We start from the raw sequence: 16,064 nt of genomic DNA, 5'->3' as shown, positions 1-16,064 counted from the left end.
TATCTCTTTGTGAGACACATTTTCTGAAGTATACAAACCATGCCTTTTCGTTTCTTTCTCTGTTGCCTAGCTCAGTGGCTAATATGCAATAGGCACTTTATGAATGTTTCTTGAATGAATGAATGAGTGAATGAATGAATGAATATATGTAAGTGAGTATTGGAGAATTCTCTACTGTAGTGATCCTCAAACTGCAGATAAAGAGCTTGTAATACACAGACAGTTAGACATCACCCCTGAGTTTCTGAATTAGTAGGTTTGGGGGCAGAGCTGAGAATTTTCATTTTTTAACAAGTTCCCAGGTGTGCTGATGCTACTCGTCTGGGGGGCACACTGAAAACCACTGCTCTACCAAATTAATGCTGAGAGGATTCTCTGTATAGAAATAACCCCAGTCACTAATTTTGGGTAAGGGAGACACCTAGAGGGGGGTTTTAATGGCTACTAGTTCACAGGATAAAATTGGTGTCTGAATGCCCAATTTTGCTTCTAAGGAGGAATTGAAATCCTAAAGACAGGCCATTGAACTGAGATGGCCTAAAAGTCACTCCAGATTTTATCTCTGTGCAAGTGTGGAAGTCATGATGGTATTGATTGTATTCACAGAGGACACTGTATTAATGCAGTATTCCCAAAGCCAAAAGAGTATTTCCTGTCTTATTCTTAGATGTCTGGGCTCTTCATATATTACGGAAATTCAGAAGGATGTCACACCCCAAGTATTCTTCACCAAAGATCTCTAAGCACCAACATGCTCACAGTAGCCTCTGTGGAAAGTCCCTTACTTTGTCTAATTCTGGTCTAGACTAATGTAAGGAGACCTTGCCTTGTTGTAGGATGAATTAGATGGCCACATGGGATTGGAGACTCTCAAGGTCATAGGATACTTTCTGTGTGGGGGGATTGAACTGTCAACATTAGGAAGTATCTCTGGTAGGGCAGTCTATGTAGGTGGCAGTTTTCACATCAGCATCACACATTTTTCAGTACAGAAGCCACTTAATTTATATTCTCAGCAAAAATCATTTGGGCCCCTACTGCATGCCAGTGTCCTAGAAGCTGGGCACACAGAAGCAGAGAGAGAGACTTGGGACTTACATTTCAGAGAGATAGATAACAAGTGAAAAAATGTAATTATTGGTTAGCTTTTGCTAACCACCTCCAAATTTAGAGCAATTATTTATTTTTAGTTCACATGCCTATAGGTCAGATGATCTGGGTGGGGCTCTGCTGGGCTTCCCTAAGCACCTCTGGGTTTATGGGGGTGCTTGTCTCTCCTCCTACAACCAATAAGCTCACCCATGAAGGCCCTAGCAAGAGCAAGCTGAAACACACAGGGCCTCCTGGGGCCTGGGTTTATAACTGCCGCCTCATCACTTCTGCCTCATTCCATCGGCCACATCAAGTTCATGGGGCCAAACCCAAAGTCAAGGAGCAAAAGGTAGAGATGCAGGTTGGAGTGAAAAATGGAGCAATAATGCAAGTGACCACTTACAGTATGAGATTAAGTAACATAAAGGGCTATGAAGGAACAAAACAGGTTCGTGGCTCAAGAACAATCAAGGATGCTACTTTTGGGTGGCCAGGTATTATGGGATGGTGTGGTGGCATCGTCTCGCGTGTTTTATAGCAGGCTATCCCATTGGGAGGGTTGTAGCTTCAGCATTGTGCTATGTACGTAATGCTGTATGGTGTGGGCTTCCCTCCTCGCTGTCCTAGTATTTCCCAATTATCACGGGCTCCTGGCATACCTGTTGATTATTGTGTCTCATAAGGCATCTATCTGGTTTATCACTGTTCTGTACAAATGCCTCATTACAAAAGCACATTCAAAGGGTACCACAATTTGAGTAAATTATCTCTGCTGGACGGTATGGCAGGTATCCCCTCACTATGCACACACCTCCATGTGCTTGTACACATAATACCCAACCCCTGCACACATGTGCATGGTAATCTTCACACAGCCAGAAATGATGTCTTCATCCATGTCAATGTGAGGCAACAGTCTCAATCCCTGGCACCTCAGGATAGAGCTACTGAATGTTGGATGATTTCATCAGCCCCAAAGCCAGGCTGATGTGCCTGGGAAAGGAGTGTGAACATGGAATGTGTCCAAAGGCAGACCCAGGTTCTGGGCAAATCAGCCAGGGGCTTGGTGGAGGGCTGGAGTGGGGAGAGGTGAAGCAGGAGCCATTAGGGGGTGGTTTCCAGCTTCAGTGCTCCCTTGCCACCATCAATCCATCCATCAGCCGAAAGACTCCCATTAGGGAGTTGAAGGGAAGATGTAGAACAAACAAAAATGGATTTCTTCTTTAGGGGCCTGTTATCATTTGAGTGAAATGATTTTCCTTCTGTCTTTATTGAACAAAACCTGATATCCTGTGTTTGGTGAAATGCACGTTCTCTGAGAGCAGAGGGAAGTAGGGGATTGAGGGGGGAAAAGCATCCATTTTTATAAAAACCCTTGGAGTGCTATTGTATTATCATTCCCATTTTCTTGATGAATAAACTGAGCTTTGGGAAGTAAAAGCAACTTGCCCAAGGTAAGTAGAGTCTGGAGATTCCAAACTAAGTCTCATTTTGCAGACAAATCTTTTCGACCTTCCTTAGCCTTCATGGGTTTCTAAAGGTGAGCCTTAAGGCCTAAGAAGACTCTTGAAGTTAACTCCTCCTGGCCCTTAAAATCCAAGCTGTGGGGACCAAAGTAGGGGGGGATGGGAGCGACCCTTTGGGCATGTTCACTTGGACTCTGGTGTGGTTGGCTGGAGCCAGTCTGTCTGCCAATAGAATAACTCAGGACAAAAGCCCAGGACCTTGGTAAATGCCTGCACAGGTACTGGCTGGAGACAGACTCAACAGATTTTTGCAAATCTGCACCTACCTTCACTGGTACCATCAGGGGCGTGTGGTCATCTGCAATCTGGGAATTACAGCCTCCAGTTACCTGTTGTGGGTCAATACATTCATTTTGTATGTAGATGAAGAAGCTGAGGTCTGACTGGAATATTGCCCTTGGCCAAACCAAGCCTCCTCACCAGAGATTATTCCCCTCCTTGGGGGAACAGCCAGTAGCGGGCCTCCTAGGGGCACAAAGGCTCAGCCTTTGTGACTCTATTAGGGTCATCTCTGAATGCAAGGCCTCTGTTGCTTCAGAGCTCCCCTGGGATTGGCTGAGGCTTCTACCACCACTGCAGTCTTCTTCCCGGCCAACCTTGTTTCCCTTCCTCTTGCACTTGTTGCCCCGAGTAAGCCACCTGCACAGATTTCCTTCTCAGTCCCTATTCTAAGGACTCACCAACTTGTCTCACACTGGCTATTAAATGCTCCCGCTTTCAAGTGACACCCATCACTTTTGCTCACAGCTTATTGGTTATGACTAGTCACACAGCCCCATGCTGACCACAAGGGGGCTGGCAAGTGCAGCCCTGAATGTGCCAGGGAGGGAGAAAATTGGACCTACATGGTGAGCAGCAGTAAGGCTGATGGGATGGATAGACCACAGAAAGGGCCTGCCAAACCCTACAATCAATAATACTGTTTCATACTTTGGTCAAGTGCAGCCTTGCACACCCTACCCTAAAGACTGCTTCCCCAACCGAGTGGCTGCTTGTGGAAACATGGCTGGATGATTTCGGCCGTCTTTATCCCTTCTAGTGGTTTATCATCTCCCAAGCTGTCCTCTGCTCTCTGTCTACTTTTGTGTCTGCTGAATCCGTGGGCTTAGCTCAGCTGGCCCCTGACTGACAAGATGACTCCTGCTGGGGAATGGAGAAAAACCAGGGTATTTCAGGATGCCTTGATTTGAAGCCTGCCTGGTTCCAAAATACCCCATTTTGCTCTTATTGGTAGGCAGCATGGGTATAGATCTCCACACACATGAGTTCCAAGAGGGGACAGTCATATCTATACACTTCGTGCCTGCCCGTCTCAAAGGTTCAGGGCCAGTTTCTACTTAGGCAAGAGGATGGAAAGTTGAAGAGACTGGAGGAAGCAGCAACATCCCCCTTTCCTGGGCGTTTCTGGAGGCCTTTTGGGCAACATTGCCATCTGTTGGGCCAGCTCTGGCTAATGCAGCTGGGAGGTCAGATAGCATCGCAACTTCATCCGTTACCTTGGGACCACGTGAGGTGATCTTGGAACTAAACAGCTGGCAGTGAAGGAATTTTAAAAAGGGCACCGTTTTACATTTATTGAGTGGTTATTTTGTCACTTAATCCTCACCACAACCTTATAAGTTCAGTATGATTTATATTCTCTTTAATGAACAAACTTAGGCACAGAGAGTCTGAGTAATTTACTTGTCTGAGACAGAGCTGGGGGTTAAGCTTAGGCAATGTGGCTCCAGACTCTGTGCTACCCACCCTCTGCCACTTTGATTAGGTCTAGACATCTATTTAACACACACTGTTGACTGTCTCCATGTTCTAGGCCCTGTGCCAGATGCTGGGAATACAGCCCAATCCACTGGTTCTCAGCATAGTCCATTGCTCAGTGTCCTGCTATATTAGATGTCATGTAATACATGTATTCTAGTATTCAGCTCCAGGGGTAAATTTCATCAGTAGAAATTCGTGTACATTTTTCTATAATAAGAACTACATAATTTACATGTTTCTCTTATTGCTTTGGCCACCAGGAAGCTCAGATCCAAATCAGAGCAAAGATACTAGAGTTTTGGTTTAGCATTTCAGTTTTCTGAATTTTTCCTCCCAGCCTAGATTATTTTTTATTTTGGCTGCATCAATTCTACTGCACAAATGTCTTTTATTTTAAAATACCTTAAATCCTTTTTAGAAGGCGGCTGCGTGGAAATGACAAAGTGAGATCTTTACTGCATATTCTTAGGTTCTTACTGGGAAAGGTAGACCTATATATCCCTCTTATCCTATTCCTATAGCACCGCCACTTATAAAACCTCTTGAGCAGCAACTATGACTATTCTCAGTCCCTGGAGATTCGTAGGAGCTTCTGAAAAATCACATCCATATAGAAAAAAAAAAAGTTTCATTAAATCATGGCTTCAAATTTGGTGCCAGATGCACATTTGTGGAATAGGTGGCCAAGCAGACTCTCACCTGAGCAGTTAATAAAATCTATTACCCCTTGATGGATTTTTTTTCTGCAAGCGAGAATTGATCTGTCGTCTTTGTGATTTGTGAGATGGCTAGGAAACACTAAACACAATCATGACTTGGGCCACATTAGGAGGAGAAAGAAAGAAAGAAAGAAAAAAAAAATCCACCACTAAGTCTTACCAGGCGTGGAAAGGATTGGAACTGCTGGGGTCATTTTATTTGATTGATTGGAATTAGAGTGGATCTTATTAACATTTTAATAAAGAGAATCTTTTTGCACTGGGCTGGAAGTGTTTGCCGGTCCCCGGTGCAATTCCATTCTCTGCAAAAGTGGAATCGGCTGGCGTTGCCCAGTGTGATTTGTGTGGCTGGGCCCCAACAGTCCAAAAAAGCAAACGGGCTGCCGCCTCCGAGGGACTTGCTCTGTGCGAGGTGCTCGCCCTGTATCTGCCATGCAAAACGAGGGAGCTTTATGAAGGAATCCGTCTTGTAAAGCCATTGGTCCTGGTCATCAGCCTCTACCCAATGCTTTCGTGATGCTGCCGCTGATCTATTTGGGAAGTTGGCTGGCTGGTGAGGCAGAGCCTCTCCTCAAAGCCTGGCTCCCACGGAAAATATGCTCAGTGCAGCCAAGTCCATGAATGAAAACGCCGCCGGGCGCTTCTAGTCGGGCAAAATGCAGCCGAGAACTCCGCTCCTTCTGTGCGTTCTCCTGTCCCAGGTAGGGAAGAGGGGCTGTGGGGTGCACCCCGCGCCCCGTTTCTGCATTCGGATTGCCTGGCGCGGGCAGGGCGAGGGGGCTTTCGGGGGTCGGGAGACTCTGGGGCGCGGCGGCGAAAAAAGCCTGGGGCTCGAAGGGAGGTCATTCACAGCCCAGGAGATCCTAGGGGGGCCCTGGTTTCTCACTCCGGGTTTCGTGTGTGTGTGTGTGTGTGTGTGTGTGTGTGTGTGTGTGTGTGTGTACGTTTGTGGGAGGAGGCGAGAGCTCCCGAGTCCTTTTTTTTTTTTTTTTTTGCAAGCAGGGGCGACATTCTCGCCTACATCAAGTGGGGTAACTTTAATTCGTCTCCTCCTGAGGCTCATGCATTGGAGAAAGACTCAGTTGGAGGCGACTCCAAGGAGTCGTGGTTTCCCCCAGCGCAGCGCCGAGCGGGGAAGCGCGGCTCCGGTCCGGATTGCTGGCTGCCGGGCTGGAGAGGCCGGCCTGGCATTGCCGACTTCCCGGGGCGCCCGGGCCCCCTCGCCCAGCCCCGCGGCGCTCGGGAAGGCGCCTCACGCCAGCCTAGCGCTGCAGCCCGGCTGCTGCTGTCGCTCAAAGGCGCCGGCTCTGGCCGCGCCCGCATCGGGGTTCTTTTCCTTCCCGACCTCTGGATGGGAGCGCGTCTCCCCCCCCACCCCCGTCACCCCTCCCCGCCAGGACGCAGGCCCCAGCCCCCCGCGCCCCCTTTGTCCAGCCAGCTGGAGCTCCGGCTCTGAGCCCCGACTGCCGCCTCTGCTGTCTTCCCCGGGCGGGCGCGGAGCTCAGAGAAAAGTTCAAGCCTTGCCCACCAGGGCTGCAGCTGCCTGTTAACCCTCAGAGCGCTGAGGCACAAGGGAAGGGCCGGTGACCCCGGAGAGGGTGGGGGTGGGGTGCGATGGAGACTTGGTTCTTGGGCAACCACCTCTGTATCTCGAAGATCTCGGGAAGTTTGTGTGCAGGAAAGCAGTACTCCGAGGAGACCAGACCAGAGGTGCAGGCAGCCGAGGGGCACGCCCAGCCCAGCTCTGGGGCCTGTAGGTTCTGAGGGCGCTGCGACCCAGTCCCCCAAGGCCTCCCGTGAAGCCTATGGGACTCCGGATGAGGTGGCAGCTTACAAGTGGGTGGGTAAGATCAAGGCAGGGCCAGAGAGGAGCGAAGGAGACAGGGAGTGCCTTTGGGTGCTAGGAATGGGTGTTGAGTTCCTGGCCAGGACTCCTGAGTGCCGGGGGAACAGGCACACGTGTGAGTGCCTGGGTGAGGGGGGCTTGGTGAGGCAGCTAGGATCCCAGGCAAGGGCTGGCTGGGATGTGGGGATACACTGCAGCCTTCTAAGGGAGGCCACTGCTAGATCAATGTTGGAGTTAGAATTTGGAAATGGGCCAGTGTCCCAGGAGCGCTGTGACCATGGAAATGATATAAAGTGGGGGTTACTGGGTGGATGTTAGTGCCTGGGGGCAGGATAAGGTGCCGGGCTGTTGAGCCCCTCCCCCACTTAGGATTTCTGTCTTCCCTGGATACACAGCCCCCATTCAGGACTGCGCAGTTACACTCCTCTAACACCAGGGCTTTGCTGGCTGATTCTCTTGGGGGTCCCTGCAACCTTAAGTCCTGTCACAAATTCTGTGCCTGTCCGTGAACCAGTTTTCCAGACTTTCTGGAGTCTGACTGTCCCTGAGGCTGTATGTATGTATATATATCCCCCTTTTGAAGGGTGGTTCAGAATGTGCCTCTGATTCAGACAGATCCTCTCTGCCATACGCTGGTGGTACCACCCTGGGCAAGTTGTTTAGTATCTCTGAGCTTTCTGATTCCCCATTGTAAAATAATCTTATCACCTTCCTGGGATTGCCAGGCAGATTAATTGCATTCAACAGGATGTCCTAGGTAATGCATTTACCGTGAGGCCTGGCACACTGGGAAGCGTTAGTGTCTGGGAGCACTTCCCACAGCCTTTCCCCAGGACTTTATAGTCCTTTTCTCTCTCAGCATGCTTGGACCTCAGATAGGATTCCAGGGCTTGCCCAAAGTTATTCCTCCCTTTGAGCAAGGCAGACCACATGGCAGCGCCCAGCAATCCCTGTGCACTAGGGGCTTCTCACATGATACCTTTCGTAAAGCAACTGGTGTGTCTTCTCTCGCTGGGCCCAGATGGCACAGGTGGGTCTGAAGGCTGTCAGCTCCCTCAGTTCCGTAGCATGGGGAAGCAGAGGTTTTACCAGGAATTGAATTGCCTGTTCTCTGAGGCTTATTTCTCTCTTAGATTGTTGTGCATAATCAGAGCAAATGTCCACATTAGGACACTAATTGATATCCTGGTTGCAATAGCACCTTGCAGAGAAATCATTTCGGTGCAATTCACTTAATCGGCAAGAGATTCAAGTGCACAGCTCTGTGTGCCATAGGGAAAAGTGGGGAAAGTCTTGGAGGCTTTGAGTCAACAAGCAAAAACAAAACTTTCTCAAGGCAGAGAGAAAACAGAAGAAAGGGAAAAACAATGTAATAAAGCACATTAGTCACTTGGTCCTAAGTGGTGTTCAGGCAAGCATGTATGTGTTTTTCCACTGCAGTTGTAATACTCTGGGTCCGGCTTTGGAAGCCATCAATCTCTGTACGGTTATTGGCTGGTTGCTGTTTTAGACATTTTGGAAGGGGGAAGAATTCTAGGCAACAATGGCTGGAAGCTGGCAAAGTCGAGGAAAAGTCACCTCTCTTCTCCCCTGGGGTGTTTTGGGAAGGGCGGTTCCAGAAGTGGCCTCTGGCATTTAGCTATGATAAATAATGAATGTGGAACAGATCAAGGAGCCCTGGCATAGAAATTACACTGTAAGTATGATTCCCACCCCCCACCCCCATTTGGGTATCACTTACAACTAGCCAAAAGTTCTAACAATGAATGAGTATTCCCCCAAGAATTAGAATTTTAGGGAGTGGTTAGGTTTGGGGAGCAGTCACTTGGGAGTGACCAAAAATGTTCCACAGAATCCTGAGATGTTGATTTAAAATGGGGAGTTCTTTTTTGGAGTCAGAATCTTGATTTTTCAGGATTTTAAATGAGAATCAGTGTTTTCTGAAATATCGTTTATTATATGTTCAGGGAAGTGTTTATTTGCAGAACCGTTCTGATAAGGAGAAAAGACTATGGGAGTGGCAGAGAGCACCCCCTGCCCTGGGATGGCTTCAACATGTGACAGCCCGTAAGATTTCAAAAGCACTGGGGAAACAGAGACATAAGTTGTGAAAAGAATCAAAGTGGTAGAGTTCACATGTCTGAACAAATTTTTTAGCAAGTCCCCAAAGAGATTTAATAAACTGCAAGGCTGAATATGTGATCTGGAGTTTATGTAATGCCACAGTCTATATTAAAAGCCCAACAGTCATCTTAGCTAATTTCTTCTGCTCTGCCTCCCTCCCTTCTCTCCTTTTCTATCTTTAGCCCTTGGGTTTTCCATTAAATAAAATCTATTTCCTTCTGGAAGTATCTCCTATGTGTTACAGTGGAATTGCCCAGCAAACCAATGTACCCAGTAACTGCAGCATATAAAGTACCAGCATTTGCATGTGTGCACTGAATCTCAGTTTGAGGTTCACTGTTTAGGTAAAAGTGCATCTAGGTTCTTGAGACTATCCTTCTTTCTTTCCCTCCTTCCAAAAAGACAGTTGTTCAGAGAGTCCAGTTAATTTCTCTTAGGTGGAAGGGAAGGAAAATGACAACCTATGGGTTCAGTGACAGTCACATCATCGACATAGCCATAGTATTTCCTACTTCTTTGTGTCTGTGTATGTCCATCTCTGTGTGTTTTGATCTTATTTTAATACCTGTTGAAAAATTTCTCCAGAAGAGGGCTCCATTCACAGCATTACAAAATTCTGAATCTACAGCTTATATATTTTAAAGAACTTCAGTGTAGTAGCTCCATCAAAACCCAACTATTTTCCTTATTCCCAATTATTTGCTGCAAGTTTCCCCAGTGAGAAGTCCTGCCATTTTGCACTGAGTATCTTTCCTCTTTTCTTTCCTCCTTTATTCCCTATTGTAGTTGGTTCTTTTCTGTGTTATTCTCCAACTATGTATCCCCTCTGAGTAATAGAGCAGGGAACGTTTGAAAGACCTTTGTAGACAATGCCATACGAAATGTGGGGAAGTTCTGAAATTTCCTGGCATTTGATTTTGTTTGGACCTGGTTTTACTCTTTAGGCAGCCAAAAGGCAGGCACAGCTCGCCTGTGAAAGGAGATAATCTTCCCCATTAGGTAACTACCCAGAAGAATGACTCATGAGCCAGATTCGCACACCCTCCAGCATCAGTTGAAAAGGAGAGGGAAATATGTCTGTCATCCAATTACAATAATCAGTTGGGCAGAATCAAATCAAGTAACCAGTGGTTTTGGTATTGTTTCCACTTAGCTGTGGGCAAGACGCCCACGTGCCTGAGAGAATCTGACCCTCTTGAATGACGCTGCCAATACAATCCCCTGCAGCCTGTCTCCTCTGTAGCTACCTAGGGATCCCAGGCCTGACTCCACCTCCCTGAGCAGACAGCGCAAATGATTATGGGCTGGACTGTAGGATCCCTTTCATTAGGCAGTAAGTAGTGGCTTTATGCTAGGGTTAGGGGAGAAAGCAATTTCTTTCTCTACTGAGAGAAGCGGCTAAGGGCAGGCTAAGGAGGAAAAGAAATGACATTTCAAACTTGAAACACATACTGAGCCAGGGCTCATGTTAGTGAATGGGTCACTCTTTGGCTTAGCAGGTTGAACCTTGAGATATCTGCCTGGTGGTGCTAAAGCTCATCCATCCCAATTCTATAACTCTGGCTGCTGGGCAAAAGGTGCAAAGTAGCAGCCACAGGCTAAATGTAGCCCGTGGATGTATCTTGTTTGACCAAATGTTTTGAAAAGTGGGAAATTGTAAAATAAAAAAAATCCAGGTTTCTTGCATTTCTTAAAATGTCAGAAGGTCAGGCAGTCCTAGAGCTTCATTCCCACTTGGCCACATTTCACTAGAGCAGAGTTACTACTGCCCCCTTTAAGAAGGACATGCCTCTGGGGCGCCTGGGTGGCTCAGTCGTTAAGTGTCTGCCTTCGGCTCAGGTCATGATCCCGGGATCCTGGGATCGAGCCCCACATCGGGCTCCCTTCTCCGCGGGAAGCCTGCTTCTCCCTCTCCCACTCCCCCTGCTTGTGTTCCCTCTCTCGCTGTCTCTCTCTGTCAAATAAATAAATAAAATCTTAAAAAAAAAAAAAAAAGGACATGCCTCTGTAATTTGCCACAGTCCCTACCAGTCCCCACTACTCGTCCAGCCAGTTGTACTCACTTACATTTACCCACTTGCCCCATAGCCATTTGTGTTGGGAACTTCTGCTTTCACAAATTTTGAGGCTTAATCAAATTGATATAGTCAAGTTTTTAGTGATAGGCTACTTGAAAAGGAAGGGACAAACCTCTTTCTGATCACTATGATTGAACTAGATTGAGACTTGCTTTGGAAGAACATGATGAAGGGGATCCACACCTCCATCCTGAGAACATTACTACTGTCAGTGCCATTGGGTGATAGGGGTACCCAGAGCACCGGGACACCCAGATCATTGTTCCATGAGTAATAGTTACACCCAGAGAAATGACACACTGCAGCTTTGAGTAAAACCGATGTGGGTACACCAGAGTGTTGGTACACCCAAAACCTTGCAGTCAAGGGACTCTGGGAGTACTGGATAATAGGTAATCCCCAGTGCACTGTGCCCAGTGTTATACCAAGAGCATCAGTACCCTTGGAATACGGTGGCAGTCTGAGCATTGTCATTCCCACAGTGTTGCTCACCCGCAATGTGAGTATCATCAAAACCTCACAATAACTTCTTGTACTCAGCCCTGCAGGGGACTCTCGGAGCACTGAGTTAGCTTTCAGAGTATTTATAACTTCAGGGTAATGTTAGCTCCGTAGCTTTGTTGCCTAGAGTACTTTTATACACGGGACATTGTCACCTCTACCACCTACTGGAATTTGTGTAATGTTCTTATAACTGCTTTTAACAGTTAACACCCAACGTAGTCTTCACATAGTGTTAATGCTAGAATTAATGTCCTCTGCCTCCATAAATCCTCGATTAATCTGTCCATCCATCCCCTACAAATAGGTGGGCCTCCGATAACTTGTTTTCCATAGCCTCAGATTCCAAAGATCAGGGTAAATATAATTACACACACATACCAAAAAAAAAAAAATGTTTTTCCTCTGTCACTTGCCAACAGAAGTCAAATTCCTGAAAATTAGCATTAGCAATAGGCACGTTTTGACATGTCATGTCTCATTTCAAAGGCCCCAGCGTCACCCAATCTGTTATAGAAGCACAAAGCCCCTGTGTCTCCCAGCTGAGTGTAGGCTGGGCTGGGGTGGAGGGCAGCAGCTGCTCAGCTGAGAGCAGCCCTGCCACATGCCTGGGCAGGGCCAGGAAATGAGCTCAGCCTATGGAGGAGCCTGGGGACCCGGCAAGGAATGTGGCAGCCTCCATCTCTGCCTTATGCGGCCTCCAGGCCAAAGTCTCTTTCCTCTGGTAGTGGCAGGGAACTGCTTTTCCACGTGCTGCACGAGATGGTGCCTGCGAATGCCCGAAGCTTGAGCTTCTGTGGTCATCTCCCTGTCAACTGATGTAGGGCCTGCAGAAGGTGACTGGACCCTGGCAGCAGAACCCGGAGCTGTCTCAGGCCACACAGCCTCTGCCTTCAACTGCCATAAGCTGCTGGGCATCTGGGATCATCTAACTCAGGGGTTGTAAACTGTGGCCTATGGGCCAATTCTTGCCTGCTGCCTGTTTTTATAAATAGTTTTATTGGACCATAGCCATGCCCACTCATTTATATAACTGTCTGTGGCTGAGTTTGTGCTATAACAACAGGGTTGACACCATATGGCCCATAAAGCCTAAAATATTTACTATTTGACCCTTTACAAAAAAAGTTTGCTGACTCCTGCTCCGACTCAGAATTACAGCCAGAGGGGCTGCAGGAAATCTTCCCAAAGGGCAGGGAGGCGTTAGGGATTCAGTCCTTAGGGGCTGTCCTTCCTAAACCCCAAGCACTCAAGTAACTTAACTTCAGGGAGATTTACCTGGGGCTAAGTGGACTCAGTCAATATCTGTGTTGTCCACGGAGGACCTACTGTGTGCTCAGGTTACAGCTACTAGTGAGGCCGACCCAGTCTCTGCTCTCTTGGGGTTAAGATCCTGAGAGAGCCCCTGGCAGGGGAGATCCCTGTCAATTCAGAAATAACTCAAAATAGAGGCAACTGCTATGATGGAAGAAAATGCAGTTGTGTGAGGCATGTTGTCCTGTGTGTTTTGCTCATCTGTGCCTGTCTTTCTCCCCCACTAAATATAAGCTCCGCTAGAGCACATGCTACTGTCTGATCAGTTTGCTTCTGCATCTCCAGGGCCTAGAACAGTGCTGGTGTGTAGCCGGCCTTCAGCAAACAAATGAATGAATGAATGAATGAATGAATGAATATAAGGAAGGCATTAGGTTCAGATGAAGGACCTGAGAGGCTTCCTTCATAGCCTGATGCTTGAGCCACCGTCTGGAGGAGTAGTGAGGCTTACAGACAAGGGAACACCAGAAGGTGTAGGCAGGGAAACGCATTCCAGGCAGAAGGCACAGCCTGGGGGAAGTCTCTGTGCAGGAAGAAATACTGTGTAGCTGAAAGAGGATGATCTCAGGAGCTGCCGAGTAGGGCCAGAGCCCCTGGGGCTTTGGCAGCCACCACCCGGATGTTGGTGTTTGTCCTGGAGCAATGGGCAGCCATGGAAAGTAACAAGGGGACGGTGTAGTGTGACAAGGTCAGATTTTCATTTTGAAAAGGTCACCCCGGCTGCAGTGTAGCAGATGGATTGACGCTGGGTACGAGCGGAAGGGAGAAGCCAGGCCAGGCCTGAGATCATGGGAGTGGCAGTGCAAGCGAGGGAAATAGAGGTACCACTCCTCAGAGCATCCAAGAGACATTAAGGGCAGAACCTGGCAGGGCTGTGTACCTGGGTTCGGAGATGGCAGAGCAAGGGCCAGGGAGCGGTTAAGGAGAAGGCTTGAGTTCTGACTCTTTCAGTTGGCAGCTTCCTGCCAATCGCCCAAACAAGGAACCCAGGTGATTGACATTATAAACAGGGTCTGAGGGCCATTGTTTCCATGGGGGTGTTAGCCAGGCTGCAGTAACGCTGCTCAGGAGAGGCGTCCCAGGCCCCAGTTACACTAATGCCCACAGATTCAATCTGTGCTCGCATCTGGGATGGGCACTATGGGGGCTTTGAAATGCCCTTGTCTAGAGAGACTGATGTGTAGCCTCTATAATTAACCAATCTCTGAGGCTTTTCATGCAAAAGATATTTGGGAGAAACATTGCCAAGCCCTTTAATCGTTTCTTGAACATTCAATCAGCAGCACTAGAAATATTTCTTACATGAAGCAAATAATGATCTACTACTTTCAGCAATCACTTTGCGAATGTTAACAAGTCTTCATTTCAGCATGTTGGATGTGGCCTTGGTGACTCTTACATTTCCAGGTGGAGTAGCAGAATCTTCAGCGGGGTGCCAGGGAGTGGTATGTTGGTATTTGTATAACAACTGGCTTCTCGGGCGCCTGGGTGGCTCAGTTGGTTAAGCGACTGCCTTCGGCTCAGGTCATGATCCTGGAGTCCCGGAATCGAGTCCCACATCGGGCTCCCGGCTCGGCGGGAAGCCTGCTTCTCCCTTTCCCACTCCCCCTGCTTGTGTTCCCTCTCTCGCTGTCTCTCTCTCTGTCAAATAAATAAATAAAATCTTTAAAAAAAAAAAAACAAAAAAAACAAAAAAAACAACTGGCTTCTCTTAAAAAAAAAGTGGCACAGTGGCACTCTATCCTCAGAAGGGGGGATGCACAGGTGTCTGCCTTTATTGAGGCACTTAGGGAATTCATAGGTAAACAAGATGGACATAGGACATGTTCTCACGGGGCTTGCCATCTACCGGGGGGCAGCCATTAAGAAACAAGAAAATATATTTTGTGGGGCATCTGGGTGGCTCAGTCAGTCAAGTGTCCGCCTTTGGCTCAGGTCATGATCCCAGGACCCTGGGATGGAGTCCCACATTGGGCTCCCTGCTCAGCGGGGAACCTGCTTCTCCCTCTCCCTCTGCCCACCCCGCCTCATGCTCTCTCTCTCTCTCTCTCAAATAAATAAATAAATAAATAAAAATCTTTTTTAAAAAAAGAAACAAGAAAATAAATAGCTGAAATAACACGAACTTGGTAATTGTTACCATAGGAAACCACAGGGACTAACACAGCATTGAAGGGGAGATTGCTTTGCCTTCCCTCCCATTCTTTCACCTTTCCCATCCTCCCCGCACCCCTTCTATCCATCTTTTCTTCTTTCTTCCCATAATTACTAAAATCTACCCAATGCCAAGAATGGTGCTAGCTTGGAATTCAGAGATGAATACATACCTGGTCCCGAATAGGGAAAGTGCTGGAGGTGAATCGGGGCCTATGGTCTCCCAGGACTCAGAGGAGCAAACGTCTCAGATTGCTTAGGAGAGTTAGGGAGACTTCTGAGGTTTTAAGAAGTGAGTTTGAATCCTGGCCATTTGCATGCTGCATTTCCTCTTCTGTTTCCTCCTGTGTCTGAACAAGGAGAGAGAACACCTATACCAGCCCAGCAGGGTTTTAGTTAAATAAGCATATGCTTGTGACTTCATCCATGATTGGCAGATGCTGGGTGCTAAAGGAATGTTGGTTGTATTAACTTCCACACGCTCTGCTCCAAGGGAACTTGTAGCTTGCAGGTACCATGGGGCCTTGGCCTTGATCATCTAACTAACTCAGAGGGGAGAAAATGCTTGTGTATTTAAAATGCATAGACATTAAAAAAAAATGAAGTTTGCTCTCTGGGGAAGGATTTGCCAATTCCCATATTGGTAGCTCCCCCAAGATACTTCCCCTGGGGATTTCATGCCTCATAAAATCATTTGATCTGGTGGGATCTTATCTTCTAGATGTATCTTCTTAGCAGCTGTTTCCCCGGACGCTTTATCAGGGCAGCATGTGTGGGGGTGTACATGTTAGTACTATGAGCACTTATGATTATTATTTAAAATATATCAAAATACCTGTAGTAAATATACTGTACAATTTATTGCTATGTGCCAATTGCATATATTATGTCAAATCTGTATTGCAACACTTAGGACAACTATTCTTATCCTCATTTTATATACAATGGA

At 47.5% G+C, this 16,064-nt stretch overlaps 1 protein-coding gene across 3 annotated transcripts in view; it reads left to right on the top strand.

Moving 5' to 3' along the window:
• CDH13 (cadherin 13) overlaps positions 1 to 16,064 on the top strand; it is a 1,400,946-nt gene that overhangs the window by 388,661 nt on the left and 996,221 nt on the right. For 2 of the 3 annotated variants that reach the window (XM_078063199.1, XM_078063201.1), the window contains exon 1: positions 5,482 to 5,799. The exons of the other annotated variant lie outside the window; for it this stretch is intronic. In XM_078063199.1, the coding sequence (XP_077919325.1) occupies positions 5,755 to 5,799 (45 nt within the window). In that variant the 5' untranslated portion in view covers positions 5,482 to 5,754. Of the gene's footprint in view, positions 1 to 5,481; positions 5,800 to 16,064 lie in introns of those variants that run through there. 3 annotated transcript variants of the gene reach the window in all.

This window comes from Halichoerus grypus, chromosome 15 (genome assembly GCF_964656455.1).
Source record: "Halichoerus grypus chromosome 15, mHalGry1.hap1.1, whole genome shotgun sequence".
NCBI lineage: Eukaryota > Metazoa > Chordata > Mammalia > Carnivora > Phocidae > Halichoerus > Halichoerus grypus.
Note: the sequence above shows the minus strand (reverse complement) of the source record. Positions and strands in the feature narration are given on the sequence as shown.